General features: G+C 37.5%; 1 protein-coding gene across 2 annotated transcripts in view; it reads right to left on the bottom strand.

Moving 5' to 3' along the window:
- The window catches only part of LRRIQ3 (leucine rich repeats and IQ motif containing 3), a 199,190-nt gene that overhangs the window by 113,398 nt on the left and 70,958 nt on the right, over positions 1 to 14,834 (bottom strand). The window contains exons 5-6 of one of the 2 annotated variants that reach the window (XM_031968875.1): positions 7,640 to 7,793; positions 4,488 to 5,947 (exon numbers count right to left, since the gene is read on the bottom strand). In XM_031968875.1, coding sequence (XP_031824735.1) covers positions 5,870 to 5,947; positions 7,640 to 7,793 — 232 coding nt within the window. In that variant the 3' untranslated portion in view covers positions 4,488 to 5,869. Of the gene's footprint in view, positions 1 to 4,487; positions 5,948 to 7,639; positions 7,794 to 14,834 lie in introns of those variants that run through there. The other variant, XR_004234226.1, reaches the window with a different exon arrangement.

Genomic DNA, 14,834 nt, shown 5'->3' with positions numbered 1-14,834 from the left:
CCTCCCATGCTGATGGGTTTGTGCAATACCTGTTTCTAATAAGACCCTTCAGCCCAGAAACCCAATAGCAATCCCCATTTTCCTTTGGTGCTTTTCATCTCCCTTCCTGAGATATCAGTGGGGGCATTATCATCTCTTTTTTGGGGCTCTCATCTCCTTTTCTGAGAAGTTAGGGAGGGTATGATCACCTCCTTTTTGGAGTTCTCACCTCCCTGAGAAGTCAGGGATGGTGTGACCACCTATGTTCTAAAACAAAAGAAAGTGGGAGATGTAAAGGACTGAAATTCTTGAGTTTATGCACTGAAGTTGGACAACCAAGCACTTAAGGCTAATTACCAATTGGACAATACTCTATAAGCATATGCTTGGAAAATGGCCCTTCCCACTATTCTGTGCTGGCTTGATAATTGGTATATACAGAGAATTATAGGAGGGAGTAGGGGGTGGAGTAAGATTAGCCAGAGTCACTTTTGGGTAGGACACAAAGAGGAGAGGTTGTGGAGATTCTGCGTCCATCCAATTCACTTCTACCACTAAAAACCAAGAATAAAGACCAAGGACTTTTGCTTATCCTGACTCTGGCTGATTCTAAGGTATCCAGGGTGCTAACTCAGTCTTCACAACTGGAGGACTTCAAAACAAAGCTTGTGACTTTTTGCAAATTGCATAACTTTGAGGTTAGTCAAAAAGTATTTATTTGGCACCTATTTTTGTGCCAAACTATACTAATTGTCATGGATACAAAAAGAGGAAAAAGTCAAGTCCTGCCCTCAAGGAGCTCACAACTACTGAGGGAGACAATAAGCCAACAGATACACACAAGGGCCCAGTATGCAAGATAAACAGGAAACCATAGAGGGACAAACAACAATAATTTGTTCCTTGCTTTAAGAAAATTCCTTGGATGAATGGAGGATGTACTAGTGAGGAGGGAGACTTGAGGCAGACAGACCTACTATATCAGAGATTACTGAGTATCTAGGGGTGGATTAAATTAGATGACTTCTAGATCACAGGCAATGTGGCAGAGACCACCACGTGTGGCTTAGAGGGATTTTTTTGAATAGAGCTTTTTAAAATGTGTCTCATCCTCTCTCTGAGTCTCAATTTTCTCATCCATAAAATTAATGACTTGGGTTGGACAACCTTTAAGGTTGCTTCTCACTTTAGATTTTATGATCTTTTGATTTTAAGTCCCTTCTAATGATGAGATTCTGTGGTTGCTGTTTGTAATCTAGCATTTTCATCTAGAGATTAGAAGGCTTATTCATTACTGATGAATCTCATTGGGCCAAATTACTGCTAGCCAGGGAAGGAAGAAAGGTCATGGTCATGCTGCCATGAATGTCAGTGATCTAGAATACTGGTGGGATTGGGAATAAGCAGCAGCTAGCAGGCAGCATGTATGAACCATGGGAAAGGCCTGGGTCAGTTCATTCACTTAAGATGGATGGAATGATAACAGATGCCTGAGCAAAAGCAGAAATAGTGAACTCCAACAACCACTGCAAATCAAAGAAAAAAGTTTTTCATACTGGAAAGAACAAAGCAAAAATGGTCGTTGAGGAACTGAAGTACGGGGCAAGAGAAGACACTTAACAAAGCTTTTAATTGCCCAATTTGAGTTCAATTCATCCAGATATGACATAGCTGGGAAATTTTTCTGCCAAATATTGTAAGCAAACAAATTAACATAATTATGTTCTGGGGTTCTAAAGGAAATTTATCATTCATTTCCTGAATGATTTTTCTACTAGCACTGATTTTTCACACCATGCTGGAGGAATGGGACTTTTCGGAGCTTTTCCCCCTCTACCAATTCCTGATTAGAGAAATAAGCGAATCCCCTAAAATCTCAGAGCCCCATAGCTGCCATTAAATAGAAAGATCCCTTCAAAAGAATCCAAGGCATCTATGAAACACAAGGAGAAATTACAGGAAGGGAAGTTGAAGATCAAATGAGAATTGGGAGCACTTAAAATCTAGAGCATATAAGCTCTTTTTGTAGTAGCAAAGAATTGGGAAATGAGTAGATACTCATCAATTGGGGAATGGCTGAACAAGTTGCAGTATATGAAGGTAATGAAATATTATTGTTCTGTTAAAAATGATGAACAAGCTGATTTTAGAAAGGAAAGATTTATATGAACTGATGCTGAGCAAAAGAAACAAAACCAGGAACACATTGTACACAATAACAACAAGAATGTGGGATAACCAACTAAGAAAGACTTGGTTCTTCTCAGTGGTTCAATGATCCAAAGCAATCCCAATAGAGTGGACAGGAAATGTCACCTGTATCCATAAAAAGACCTAAGGAGACTGAATGTAAATCAACATAAGCTATGTTCTTTTTTTTTTTTTTTCTCTCCCATGTTTTTTTTTTCCCTTTGCTATGATTTTTCTCTCCCAAATGATGCATAAAATAATGTATGTTAAAAATAAATTTACTAGAAGAAAAAAATCTAAAGCATACAAATAAGAAGTCATTGATAGTTCTATCAGTATTATCCAATATTGTTAATATCAGATTTTTCTCATTCAGGGGAAGGAGAAAGGTATGAAAAAGCATGTATTCAGTAACTATGAGCAGAGCAGATAGATGATTCAGTGGGTACAATGTTCAGCCTGGAATCAAAATTTCCTATTTGCCTCAGGTCCTCTTCTGTAAAATGATGCCATATGGAAAAAGAAATGCAGACCAAATCGGTTCAGTATCTTTTGTCTGGAAATCCCCATGGCGTTTTCTTGTAGAATCAGATGTGACTAAAGGACTGCACAACAAATGTGTCCAATCCTGCACTAAGTTCTTTACAAATACTGATTCATTGAATTCTCAGAGCAATCCTTAGAGGGAGAAACTCTTCTGATCCCCATTTCACAGATGAACAAAACAAGACAGCCAGAGGTGAAATGACAAGGTTTGAGGCTGGGTGTGACCAGGGATGTCTCCCTGACCCCCAGTTCAGTGTTCCATGTGCTTCTTGCTGCCTCTGTATGGAGGGAGTTTGGTAAAGGCAATCTTCAGAAAAGCTCCCTTCCTGCCATTTTTCTTAATTTGAATGTCCTTTGGGTCATCACCCAGGGAGGTAAAATTACTAAATAATAAGTGTTTTGGTCCATCAGCGCATCATTAATTAACTTACTAAAAAGGTATTTGGGATGATATTGATAGATGTAGAGAAGCCGTATCCCCAAATCCCTCAGGCAACCTGTGCCCCTGCAGCCAGTGAAGCTCACATACTTCTCAGAATTGAAGCAGTCTCTGCTGCTTTTTAGATGTTGTTCCCTTACAAAATTGTAAGCACCAGGAGTGGAGAAAAAATTTTTTTTCCTTATCTAGATTGTGTGTTTTCTTAATGATAAGCACTAACACACACACACACGAATGTTAAAGTATTTGTGTAATTTTGTCTATATCTCCCTATAATATGTACATATGTAGGTATGTATGGATAGATAGATGACAAAGTTAAATCAGGCATTTAAATGGTGTAGTGCATCAAGCACAGGATTGAGAATTAGGAAGGCCTAAGTTCAAATCTTTCCTGAGATTCCATCTGTTTGTCTCTGTTCACCTCCATCAACTTCAGTTTCCTCAGTTGTGAAACCAAACCAGGTGCCCTAAAAGATGTATGGCGAATTCCGCTCTCCTCTGCCATCAGCTCAAATCTACCTTGTTCTTTTTAGGAGGCAGGGTGCCTAATTCCCAGTGATGATGTGCTTGGGGAGAAAATGAGATCTAATATCATCAGCTCTGTATAAATGTAGCTATCAGTCATGAGCAAGGCTTAGCCTGATTTTTAACAATTAAAGCAAAAGCAGGAACCGCCCTTTGCCTTTCTTTGTGTATCTAGAATTTAGTGTATCTGGCACATAGTAGGTGCAAAATAAATGCTTATTGACAAACAACTATAAATGGTTTTTGATTCTTTGAAAATTTTGGAATGGATTATTAGGCGATGATTCTGAACACTCTAAGAATTGTGCAACCCTAGGAACTGAAAGTGGTTCAGTAGAAATCAGCCAAATAAGATGGTACCTTTATTTTTTTGACAGTGTTTACTATAATGATATGAGGAAAATGCTTTGAAAAAGTATACTTTAATCTTAGTAAAACACTTGACAGTTTTTCCAAAGTATTTTTATAGAATAGAATTGAGAGACATGGATTGGAGGAGAGACTGCTGCGAGTTGTGTTTGGAATAGCCTAACTTCATCTAGAGAATGTTGACTGAGGGACGGATCGCACCTGAGATGGACATCTCTTTTGGAGTACCCATAAGACCCTGTCAATGTCCATGTTCTGATAATTATATATATATATATATATATATATATATATATATATATATATATATTTTTTTTTTTTATTTAATTTGATGGCTTCAATGAAGATATTGGTAGAAGGGTGGGCAGATTTGTGTAGCCGAGAGAACAGCTAATATACTTAATGAAATGACAAAAAAAAAATCCAAAAATATTTCAAGAGTCTGCCTGAAGTCCAACCTAACAAGATAAAATTTGCTAAGGAATATAAATAAATGAATTCAAAAAGAATCTAATGGAAAAATATAGAAATGTGTGGAAAGAGTAAAGAAGTCCGTGCAAAAATATAAGTCATGGGGTTTACTGGCAAGCATGCACCAAGTATTCATTGCCCACCTCTGTCTCAAATACTGCTCATTTCACAGGAATCAGGCATAAAACAAAAGGCAATGTCATCTCACTTAAAAGAAAGGGAAGCATCTGTTCTATAGCACTCAGCTCTGTTCAGGTGACATCGGAAGACTTGAGTTCAGATCTTGCTGTCATATTTAGATGAAAAAGGGCATGACAAAAGTGATTACATGTAGGAGAAGGCAAGGACAGTAGGGACTCCCAAAACCACGCCATAGGCAATGGAGAAGAAAAAAAAAAAATCACCGCAAGTGATCTAACTTGCTATCTAATCATCTAATTTATCTATCATCTAATATCTAACTAATGGCCACATAAAATTTGGATGAGTCTATTTTATCTGAACCCATTGAAAGGAAATAAAAATAGTAGGCAGGATCTATAGTGGAATATATTTTGCACTAACATAAGGAAGAAATTCATATAATCAAAGCTCTCTGAAAGGAATAATCTTGGCAATGAAAAAAAAATTCCATTTTTTTTTAACTTCTGTTTCTAAATATTCTTGATCCAATGACAACATTTAACGGCCAGCCTCTGAGAAAACCCAAAGGCCCAAGGGTCTCTTCTGCCCATTCAGACCAGGTTCTCTTTAGGATCAGTTACCCCTTTTTCTGGCAGAAATCTACACATACATGTATGCACTCACTCCTATTTACACACATACATACACACACACACAATCTTTTCTTCATCTACTCTGATGAGTACTTTATTATCTGAACCACACAGAATGGCACTTAAATGAATGTTGTCTTAATTATTTCAAATGTGTACATCTTGTTTCCTCCACTGATTAGAAGCTGCATAAGGGAAAGGGCCAAGTCTTGAGTACCACAGTGCCTGTAAATGAAACCTGACTGTGAATCTCCGATGTAATAGAAATATCACTTCTCTAGGAGCATCAGTCACATTGAAAAACCATAATTAACATTCAATATGAAGGCACAATAACCAACAGTATAGTCATAAAACAGAGCCAAGTGACTAATCCTAAAGTACTTTTTCCTTTAATTTAGCTCACCATCACACTGATTAGAAGAGACTATGGAAGATAGAAGATGGCTGGCACATACACATTGGATGAGATGACAAGGGGCTAAGGAAGGCTAAAACCAAATGAACTGAGGAGCACTGAAGCCCAGTTTCACACAAATGAAGAAAAACGTGGGTTTCTGGGAAATAAGCATCAGATTGACCAACGCCGTTGGGGATGATCAGTTTGAGTAGCTTGAGAAGTAACTTGACATGGCAACTGTTGCTGTGGCTGCAAAACAAAGCATGGATAGGATTCATATTTACAGACTGTCCAAAGAACTGCTCATTGTGCGTTAGTTTTTTAAGCTACTCAAATGAACAGCAACATAAATTACCATGTTATTCTCTAATATGAAAGATAAAAAAGGTTAAATCCTATGACAATGAACAGTATTGTTATAAAAGGCTCTCTATAATGAAAACAATCTCCCATAGTTTCAAGTAATCTCACTGCTAATATGACCAAATCACTTGTTGAAAAATGAGTATTTTCTTTAAATGTATTGATCACTTGATATGGTATAGACATATCAAGAGATGGAAGTTTGCAATATCTGTTAGTATTAGCTAGAGAGGCTAGCATAGGAATGATTTGAAAAGAAATACAGGAAAATAAGTCTGGACCTCGGGGATTTTATATTGTAGCTAGAAAAATAAAATATATCACGACATAAAAGAAGATGTATTGGAGCCAATGTCGGTAAATCTGGATTCACATCTGATCTGTGATAACCACAATCTGTGTCCTTGGGCAAGTTAGATTCTGGTGGGCCAAGAGGGGAGATCGGCTTTCTTGTTAGAACAATGAGGGGGTTTTGACCAATGTTGACCACCAAGATTCCGAGAGGTTTAAATCCTATGAACATGAAACTCATGAACATTATGATACATCGGCATTGGTGAAAACTGCTGCAGGACTGAATGCAATTTCACTGGGTGGAATGGTGGGGTTTGGCTAGAATCATCTAAAAAATATATAGCAGAAGGCTCTTTAGAGCCAACTACTATCTCTGAAATGAGCACGTTCCTTTGTGGACAAAGGGCTGAAGGTAGAAATCAGTGGCAGGAGGTAGATTTGAATCTCATTTTCTAAACTTCCTAGGTAGATGACAGCTATTGGTTCACTCTAAAATCTTCAGATTGTTCATCTGTAAAATGGGAATCTAATTCCCTATAGCACAGTACCTGCTTAGAGAGCTGTGGTGAGGTTAAAGTGAAATATCGAATGGAAAAGTACTAGGTTAACCTTAAAGAGTATTGAAAATTGAAAATTCTTGTTAGAAGGACCTTGTGGTTCCTGTTGTGCATTTCCCCACTCCCAGCAAGAAGCAACCAACAAATCAATGCCCTAAAAGTCTTAAGAAAAGGGATGATTTATGTGAATGTATGGGTATAGAGGAAAATTGGAATGGGTTTTATTTGTGACCACAAGTCTATTCTAAAGGCCAATCACCACTGAAACTTCCAGTAAAGAAATATAAACAGATGTGTACTTCGGCTGCCTAGAGCAGGTCTTTGCCCAATGTAGGTAATTAATAAAAATGTTTATGCAATCAAATTTCATCTAAAAATGGGATAATGTACATTTCTCCCTAGAAAACTCCCAGAAATAAGCTCCTTTGCCATCCCACAAATTATTTGCAAATCATCCTGATGTCTCATAAGAATGCAACAGGATTATAAAAACAGTTCAAAATTAGTACTGTGTGATCTAACTTATTTTATCAATGATTTTTCTTTCAATTATTTGATTTAAATGTAACTAGAATCTAAGGCAGATATTATTTTTTTAAATTGCATTTTTGAAGACATTTCATTACTTTCTACAGCTTCCTCAGGAATTAGACTAATAGTCTTACAATGAAATCTCAACTCAGATTCCCCAATATAAAACTCGCCAAAGAAAATTCCCTACAATCACCTTGTCTTCGGGCATACTGGGCTTTTCTTCTTCATTCTCTTCATTCAATTTCTGCTCTTCCTTGACTATAGCTTTTTCCTCATCCTTCTTTAGCACCTTTCTAACTTTGTCAGAAAGGATTTTTCTTTGTAACAATTTGAGATAATTTTTTTTCCTAAAAAAAATATAAAAATGAATTATCAATTAATTTTCTAGAACTACAATAATTCAAATTTCTTACTACAGCTTATGATAAGTTATTTGTGTCATTTTTAGTTTTGCCTATTACCTCATTTGATCCTCATAACACACTCTCCACTATGTTAATAATCCCCATTGTATAAATGAAGAAACTGAAGCTGAGGAAAGATGAATAATTTGCCCAGCATCATGTAGCCTAAGGAAACCAAAGTGGGAAATCTATTCAGGTGACACAATACCATGTCTTTAAGAAAAGACATAGGGTCAGCTAGAGTGCAGTGGAGCCTCAAACTGGGTGACCCTGGACAAGTCACTTAACCCAATTGCTTCCCCCCAAAAGAGAATAAAAAAGTATATATTTAAATTTATGTGAATTTCTGATTGTTGGGATATCTTTTCCCTCCCATTCATCTGAGAGTTACTTGAGAGCAGCTCGTATGACACATTTTCTGAATCTCCAAAGTCCATCTCTTTTGGTTTTGTCAATCAGCCAATAAATATTTTATTAAGCATGCTGCATGGTGGTGGTTTCTTTCACAAAATGACTAATCCAGGAATGTTTTATGTGACTACACATGTATAACAAAATTCTGGGAAAACGGTAAAGTTCCCCCACAGAGAAGACAAAGTGGCACCTCAGAGCCAATGTGGAGAGGCAAAGGTAAATAGTTGGGGCAGAGCATGTCCTCCTGGGACAACCAGAGAAGATCAAAAGAAAGATATGGGGGTGAAGGTTGGCCCACATGAAGTGTGTGCACCTCCAGGCTACCTCTGCTAAGACATGAGGAGAAAACTTTTCCCCTAGCTGGGCAGGGAGAGAGTCTTGGCCCCCACCACCAGGCAGTCTGGGGAGTTGGCATCTGAGCAGGTGAAGATGAGGGAAACCCAGCATGGTGCATGCAGAAGCCATGGAGCAGGCCCTGGACGGCTGTAGGCACTTCCAGGAGGGTAATTCCAGGCCAGAAGGAGGACCCGAGACCAGAGCAACCAAATCTCATAGCCCAGGACCAAAGGAGGTGCTCCTATGCTATTAAAAAAAAGTAGGCAAAGGAGAAAGAACCCAAACATAGAAAGTTACTCTGGGAATAGAGAAGCCCAAGGTTTATCTTCAGAGGATGATACTAAAGCAAAAAAATAAGCCTCTTTTACCCCAAAAGGTAACGTCAACGGGTCACTTGCCCCCCAAAATTCACAGAATTTTAAAAATTATGGGAGATTGAGGGATTAAAAAAAATACAAGAAAAAGCAAGATTATGAAAAGAATATCAACTGAATGAAAAAGGAGATCCAGAATTTTAAGGAAGAAAACTGGAGGGTAGAGCCAAGATGGCAGAGAGTAGACAAGACATTGCCTCAGTTCTCTCATTAGATCAAGCCTTGCAAGGGCTTTTGGAGCCAAAGAATCCAGACATTCAAGTAATAATTTTCCATCTTAAAAATACATTACAAGGACTTCAAGAAAGATCTGTCTCAGTGGGCAGGGGGGAACAGAGTGGGGAGGTCTGGAACAGGAAGGCTTGGTGAGGAAGTCCAACACTGGGAATTTAGCAGGAGACTCGGCCATTGGTTACTGGCTTAGAAGGTCAGTGGATCAACAGGCCAGCTGTGAGATCCTACACTACTACAAAAAGCAAATAGCCAGAGCTGGGGGAAAGCCTGTAGCACCCTCCGTCCCAGTCTCAGCCCCAGTGAAAGGTCCCTGTCTTCTGAAAAAGAGTTCAGGATAATTCCCCTGTGCCCTAGCAGAAGAGCTCAACTTTTTTAAATGAGCAAAAAAGCAAAAAGAACCCTGACCATAGAAAGCTCCTATGGAGTCAAGGAAGACCAGTATTGGTTACATTAAGAGACCACAGGTTTTCAGACGTCATATACCACAGAACAAAAGAACTGGGGTTACACACAAACATATTCACCTCAAGCATAATCCTGAGCAACAACAACAACAAAATGGATATTCAATGAAGTGACAGACTCAGGATTTTCTTGCCAAAAAAAAAAAAATAAAAATCTGATCTTAATAGAAAAAAACTTATATACAAGTTTCAAGAAAAGTATAAAATAAAAATCACAGACTAATTATGAGGAACTCAATAAGGACACAAGGTTTGCCTTTTATAAAACCATTTATTATAAAAATAATGTCCAATATTGACATTAGTAATTAAGTAGGTCAGAAGATTGGAGTAGAAGGGTAAAAAGAATAACTACATACGTTATACAAATGTGAGGTGTGAGCAAAAACTGACACAGATGAATCAGATGGAGAACAAGGGCTGATTGGTTCTGGAACATCCTCTCATTGGGAATGGATTAAAGAAGGAACAATACACATAAAGGGGTATTCAACTGCTCTAATTTCAGAGACAGTTGAGGGGATAGGGAAGGAGTACAGGATAAGAGGAATTTTAAAGGGAAACTTACATAAGATTTAGGTTAAAGAGAGAACAACATATACAATTAGGAGGGAATGAGCATCTTATAAATCCATAAAGTTGAAGGATGAAAAAAAGAATAAAGAGGGGTGCTATTAGAAGCATGTGTAGAATAATGAAAATGGGACAAAGAGGAAACAGTATGTACATTTAAAAGGCTACAAAAGTCTTCTAAATTTAAATAGAAACAAAAACAAGGGCAAGGAGAAAAGATAGGGGGAAAGTCGGGGAAAAGAGGATACAGAAGAGATCCTTGAGGAGGGAAGGGTAAGTAATAGGAGGATAAGGTAGTGGGCAGAAGCAAAACAGAGAAGTCAGGAAAGATAGTAAATGATACACACCAAATAAAATAAAGGTCAGGAGTAGAAATTATTAGGAAAAACATCAAGTATAGTCATCATGATCTCAGCTAAATTAAATTTAATCAAAAGACAAAAAGAGAAACTACACTGTCGGCCATATTAATCAATGTTGTTTAGACTTTAAAAAAAACTAGACAGCAAAAGGTTGGAATATTGCTTTGGTGTAGAAAATGAGTTGGTGGATATAGAAGAATATGGAAAGACTTGAATTTTCAAAGGAAGATGTGATCCACCTTCAGAGAAACAGAGCAAACAAGCAAAGTATAGTCTTATATGGATGTATATGAATGCATATATGTACATATGATTATAGATATCTACGTATATGTGTATGCACATAATTATAGCCTTCTTGGGGGAGGGAGAGAAGGAAGAAGGAAAAATAATAAAATAAAAAAGTGCCCAGCAGAGGACAAAATAAAAATTACAAGGAGGCAAAGAAAAGATAAGCATTGAACACAATGTGTTATATTTATTATATAGGCTTTCTTGAAATGGAAATTTCTATTTTTTTTTCTATTTTGAACCCTCTCAAGTTTTGCTATGCAAATGGCAGTGTTTTTTTTCTTTTTCTATTTTATTTTAAAGTTTTAAACAGTTTAAAAAATTTTTCAGAAGCTTAAAAAAGCATAGAATTAAAATTAGGTCTTTAAAAAAACGGTCAACTAGAAATGTACACATAGTGAAAATAAGCAAAACATGATAATGTACACTGATTTCATGAAATGTCAGTTAGTTTGAGAGAAAAGTTCCTATAGGTGAAATAACACATGAAGAATTCACAAGAAGAGATAAAAGTCATAGACAATGATAAAGATACCAATGTATTTAGAGATAGTACCAATGTGATGTTTGCAAAGTATCCAAAGGCTTAGCTATACACCTAACTGTCTAGTTCTTAAGAGCTACCACTAAGAAGTTTAAATGATAATATAATTTTGGGCAAAAGTTATCATTTAGTAAGTCATTCATTTTGTAGTGTTTATAAGGATTTCTTTAATTGTGGATTTCTTTTAATGAGTTATATGCCTTTTCCAAACCCTCTTGCCAAGTTTTCATTTCCTTTTCCCATTTTTCTTCTAGCTCTCTTTTAAGATTTTTTAAAAATTTCTTCTAGGTGATCCTTGTGTGGTGGGGACCAGATTCTATCACCTTTTGGGGCTTCATCTGGAGATGATTTGCTTTTAGTCTCCTCAAGGTTTGAAATCTGTTCTTCTCTTTCATCATAAAAATCTGTGTGTGGTCAGAGTTCCCTTTGCTTTTTTTACTCATTTCTTTTTAATTTAAGATCTGCTTTTAGGGCTTCCTTTACAAGCTGCTGCAACATTGGGTCAATGCTGACTCACTCCCAGTGTTGGGTGGGCATGACAGTCCCATGAGATTCTGGGGTTCACTATTTACCTTTTGTGTTTGTGTTGGATGTTTTCTAACTTCTCTGCTGATCTACTGGTTAGTAGCCAGGGCAGAGTAACTAACATCACTATTATAGATTCCTCACCACGGAGTCCAAGCTGCCTCATAGAGTCCAGGCTGCCCCGGGACTCTGCTCTTCTACGCTAATGTCTGTGCTCAGCCTGTTTGTGCTTCGTCTGCCTCTCTCTGTTCCCGATTAAAACAGACCTTTTCTGGTGATCTGTGAAATTATCTTCTGCTGATAATTTGTTGCACTCCCAATATCTGTGGGTTCTGCCAATGCAAAGCTAATTAAGAGGCTGGATTTGGTAATTAGTCTGAGGGTTGTAGGAGAAGGTCAGAAAGAAACGTATATCCTCCTACCATCTTGGCTCCTAATTGTGTATTTCTTTTGATAAATTGTTCGAAGTCTTCTTTTTCTTGGAAATAAAGTGTTTTGTTATCAAATAATAGTAACATATTATGGATTATGTAATAAGGGGATGATAAACTTAAATTTTAAAACTTCATATTTTTGTCCATCTTTATAGATTTGTATTTATTTTTGCATAATGTGATGTCATTTTCATTGGCATTTTAAAATAACAATTAAAATAAAAATTTAAAATAATTTAATTCAATCTTTTGTAGACTTTTGTGACTTTGTATTTTAAATTCCATAAATGAATATTTATTTATGTGCCTAAAAGCTTAATGGTGAGAATATCTCCTCACTGGGTTTCTTTCTGCTTTGGGACTATCTCTTGCTCCTGGGTTTAAGTGAGAGAGGCTGGGCAAAGTCCCCAGTCTCACTTCCCCTTCCAGAGCCATTTAGATCCAGGAGTCAGAGAGGGCTCAGGATAAGTGGAGATGGCTCTGGATGCAATGGGAGATCTGGGCCTTTTTAAGCTGAGGTCTTTAACAGGTCTTTGAACTTTAAGGCAGAGCCCAGTCTGTGATTAAGGCTGGATAAGTAATGAGGCGGAGAAGGCCTCTTTTCCTAGCCAAAAAAAATCCCCTGAGATGGAAAAATCCTCAGGGTTTCTGGTCAATAATTGCCGTTCATATTCCCTTAGAGCCAAATTGGACTCAAGCAGTGAGCAAGTGGAATAAATTAGCCTTGGATCTATTGCTGGCCAATCCATGAGAGCCAGAGTAACTGGGTTTAAGACAAAGCCCTAATCCACGAGCCCCTAGATATCTTGTAAGGTTTCATTGATCAAAATTTATATTTCTTTGGGCAGAGCCCTGCAAGGAAGGTAGGGAAGGAGTACTTCCTAGGACTCAGGCCAGTCTGGTTTTGGGGAGAAGTAAAGTTCCCATAAATTTAAGCAGAAATAGGGGAGTAAAGATTTCCCCAAGTCTCAGGCCAAGCTAGGAGACCTTGCACAATTGGGGTGGGCAGCTTCCTATGGCTTTGATTCAGGAGAATCACAAAGTCTTTTCATCTTAGGGGGGAAAAAAGGAGGACTGGAGCAGTTTGAACCCATCTGGAAATGAGCTTGGAGATGCAGAAACTTTAATTGAGAATAGGGGAAGCAGGGGATCTGAGAATCCCCAGGGTTCTGGTGCAGCATAAGAGAGGGCCTAAGTGAAGCATGAGAATGTCCTGGTTTTGGAGATGGGCTAGAATCTGCACATGGAGGCAGGGAGCTGGAGAGACTTCCCAGAAGGCTTAGATTTAGGGACAAAAGGAGCAGGAATCCACATTCTTAAGACAGACAACAAACAATGAGAGAGAAGGAAAGTGGAGGATAAGCAAACTTGAAATGCATTCCTTCCTCACTACACTTCGAAGAAGTATCTTTTCATCCAATAATGCTGATCAGGAGCTCCCTTTTACATGAAACCATTCTTAATTCTTCTAGATGCTAGTGCCTTCTTTCCATAGCTGCCAAACACTAGCTATTTATTTTGCATCCACTTATAAATATACCTGTAGTCTTACTGACAGTACATAAAATTTTTGATAAAGGATGCCTTTATTTTTGTTTTCTATCCCCAGAGCTTGTCAAATATTAGGTGTTTAATAAATGATCAACTTTGTAGGGCAATAGAGGTAAGAGGCTAAAGATCAGGACAGGAACTCAAATCACATGGACAAGATCCCAGATAATATTTGATGGCACTTAGAATTAAAAGCACTTGCAGTGGGGTTAGACTCATCAAAAAGGAGGATCACTTCATCATCAGAAACTGGAGAAAAGGAGAAGGGACTAGGAGGTGAGAGAGAGCAATTCTAAAATATAGAATTGGAAAGAGAGTTTATTCTGGATAGTCTCAGTTTTGTCACTAAAGTGGGAGATAAAGGCCCTGGTAGTGGGTGTGGTACTTAGGTAGATAGTTTAAGGAGATGTTTAGAATGGGAATTGGAGGAATGAAGCCAACCCAAAAAATAAATAAACAAATAAATGAATGAATGAATAAATAAATACATTGTTCTTTAGCTGAGCTGAAATTAATTGTTAGATAAGATAAATTTGTTCCATGTTTGTCTTTGTAATCTTAGTACTTAATACAGCATGCAGATAGTAAACATTTGATGAACATTTGCTGATATAGATTGCTTAACTGTACCCAATCAGCAGAGTTTTGGAACCTCTTTCAGTAGCACCCATAAGCAAACCAAGAGAAGCAGAAAAGACATAGGATGAAAGTGATCCAGTTTGTTCTTGGGCAAAGTAGGAATCGCAAGAGGATAAAAGTAATGTAAAGATGAACTGATCTCAGTGACAAAGATTCAAAGGTGGAAAAGTAGGACCTGGCAAAAATTGTTGTACAAAGAAATAATTCAATGAGCTTTGAGAGTTCATGATGTAGGGAAGGAAT

Source organism: Sarcophilus harrisii, chromosome 4, assembly GCF_902635505.1.
Source record: "Sarcophilus harrisii chromosome 4, mSarHar1.11, whole genome shotgun sequence".
Taxonomy (NCBI): Eukaryota; Metazoa; Chordata; class Mammalia; order Dasyuromorphia; family Dasyuridae; genus Sarcophilus; species Sarcophilus harrisii.
Note: the sequence above shows the minus strand (reverse complement) of the source record. Positions and strands in the feature narration are given on the sequence as shown.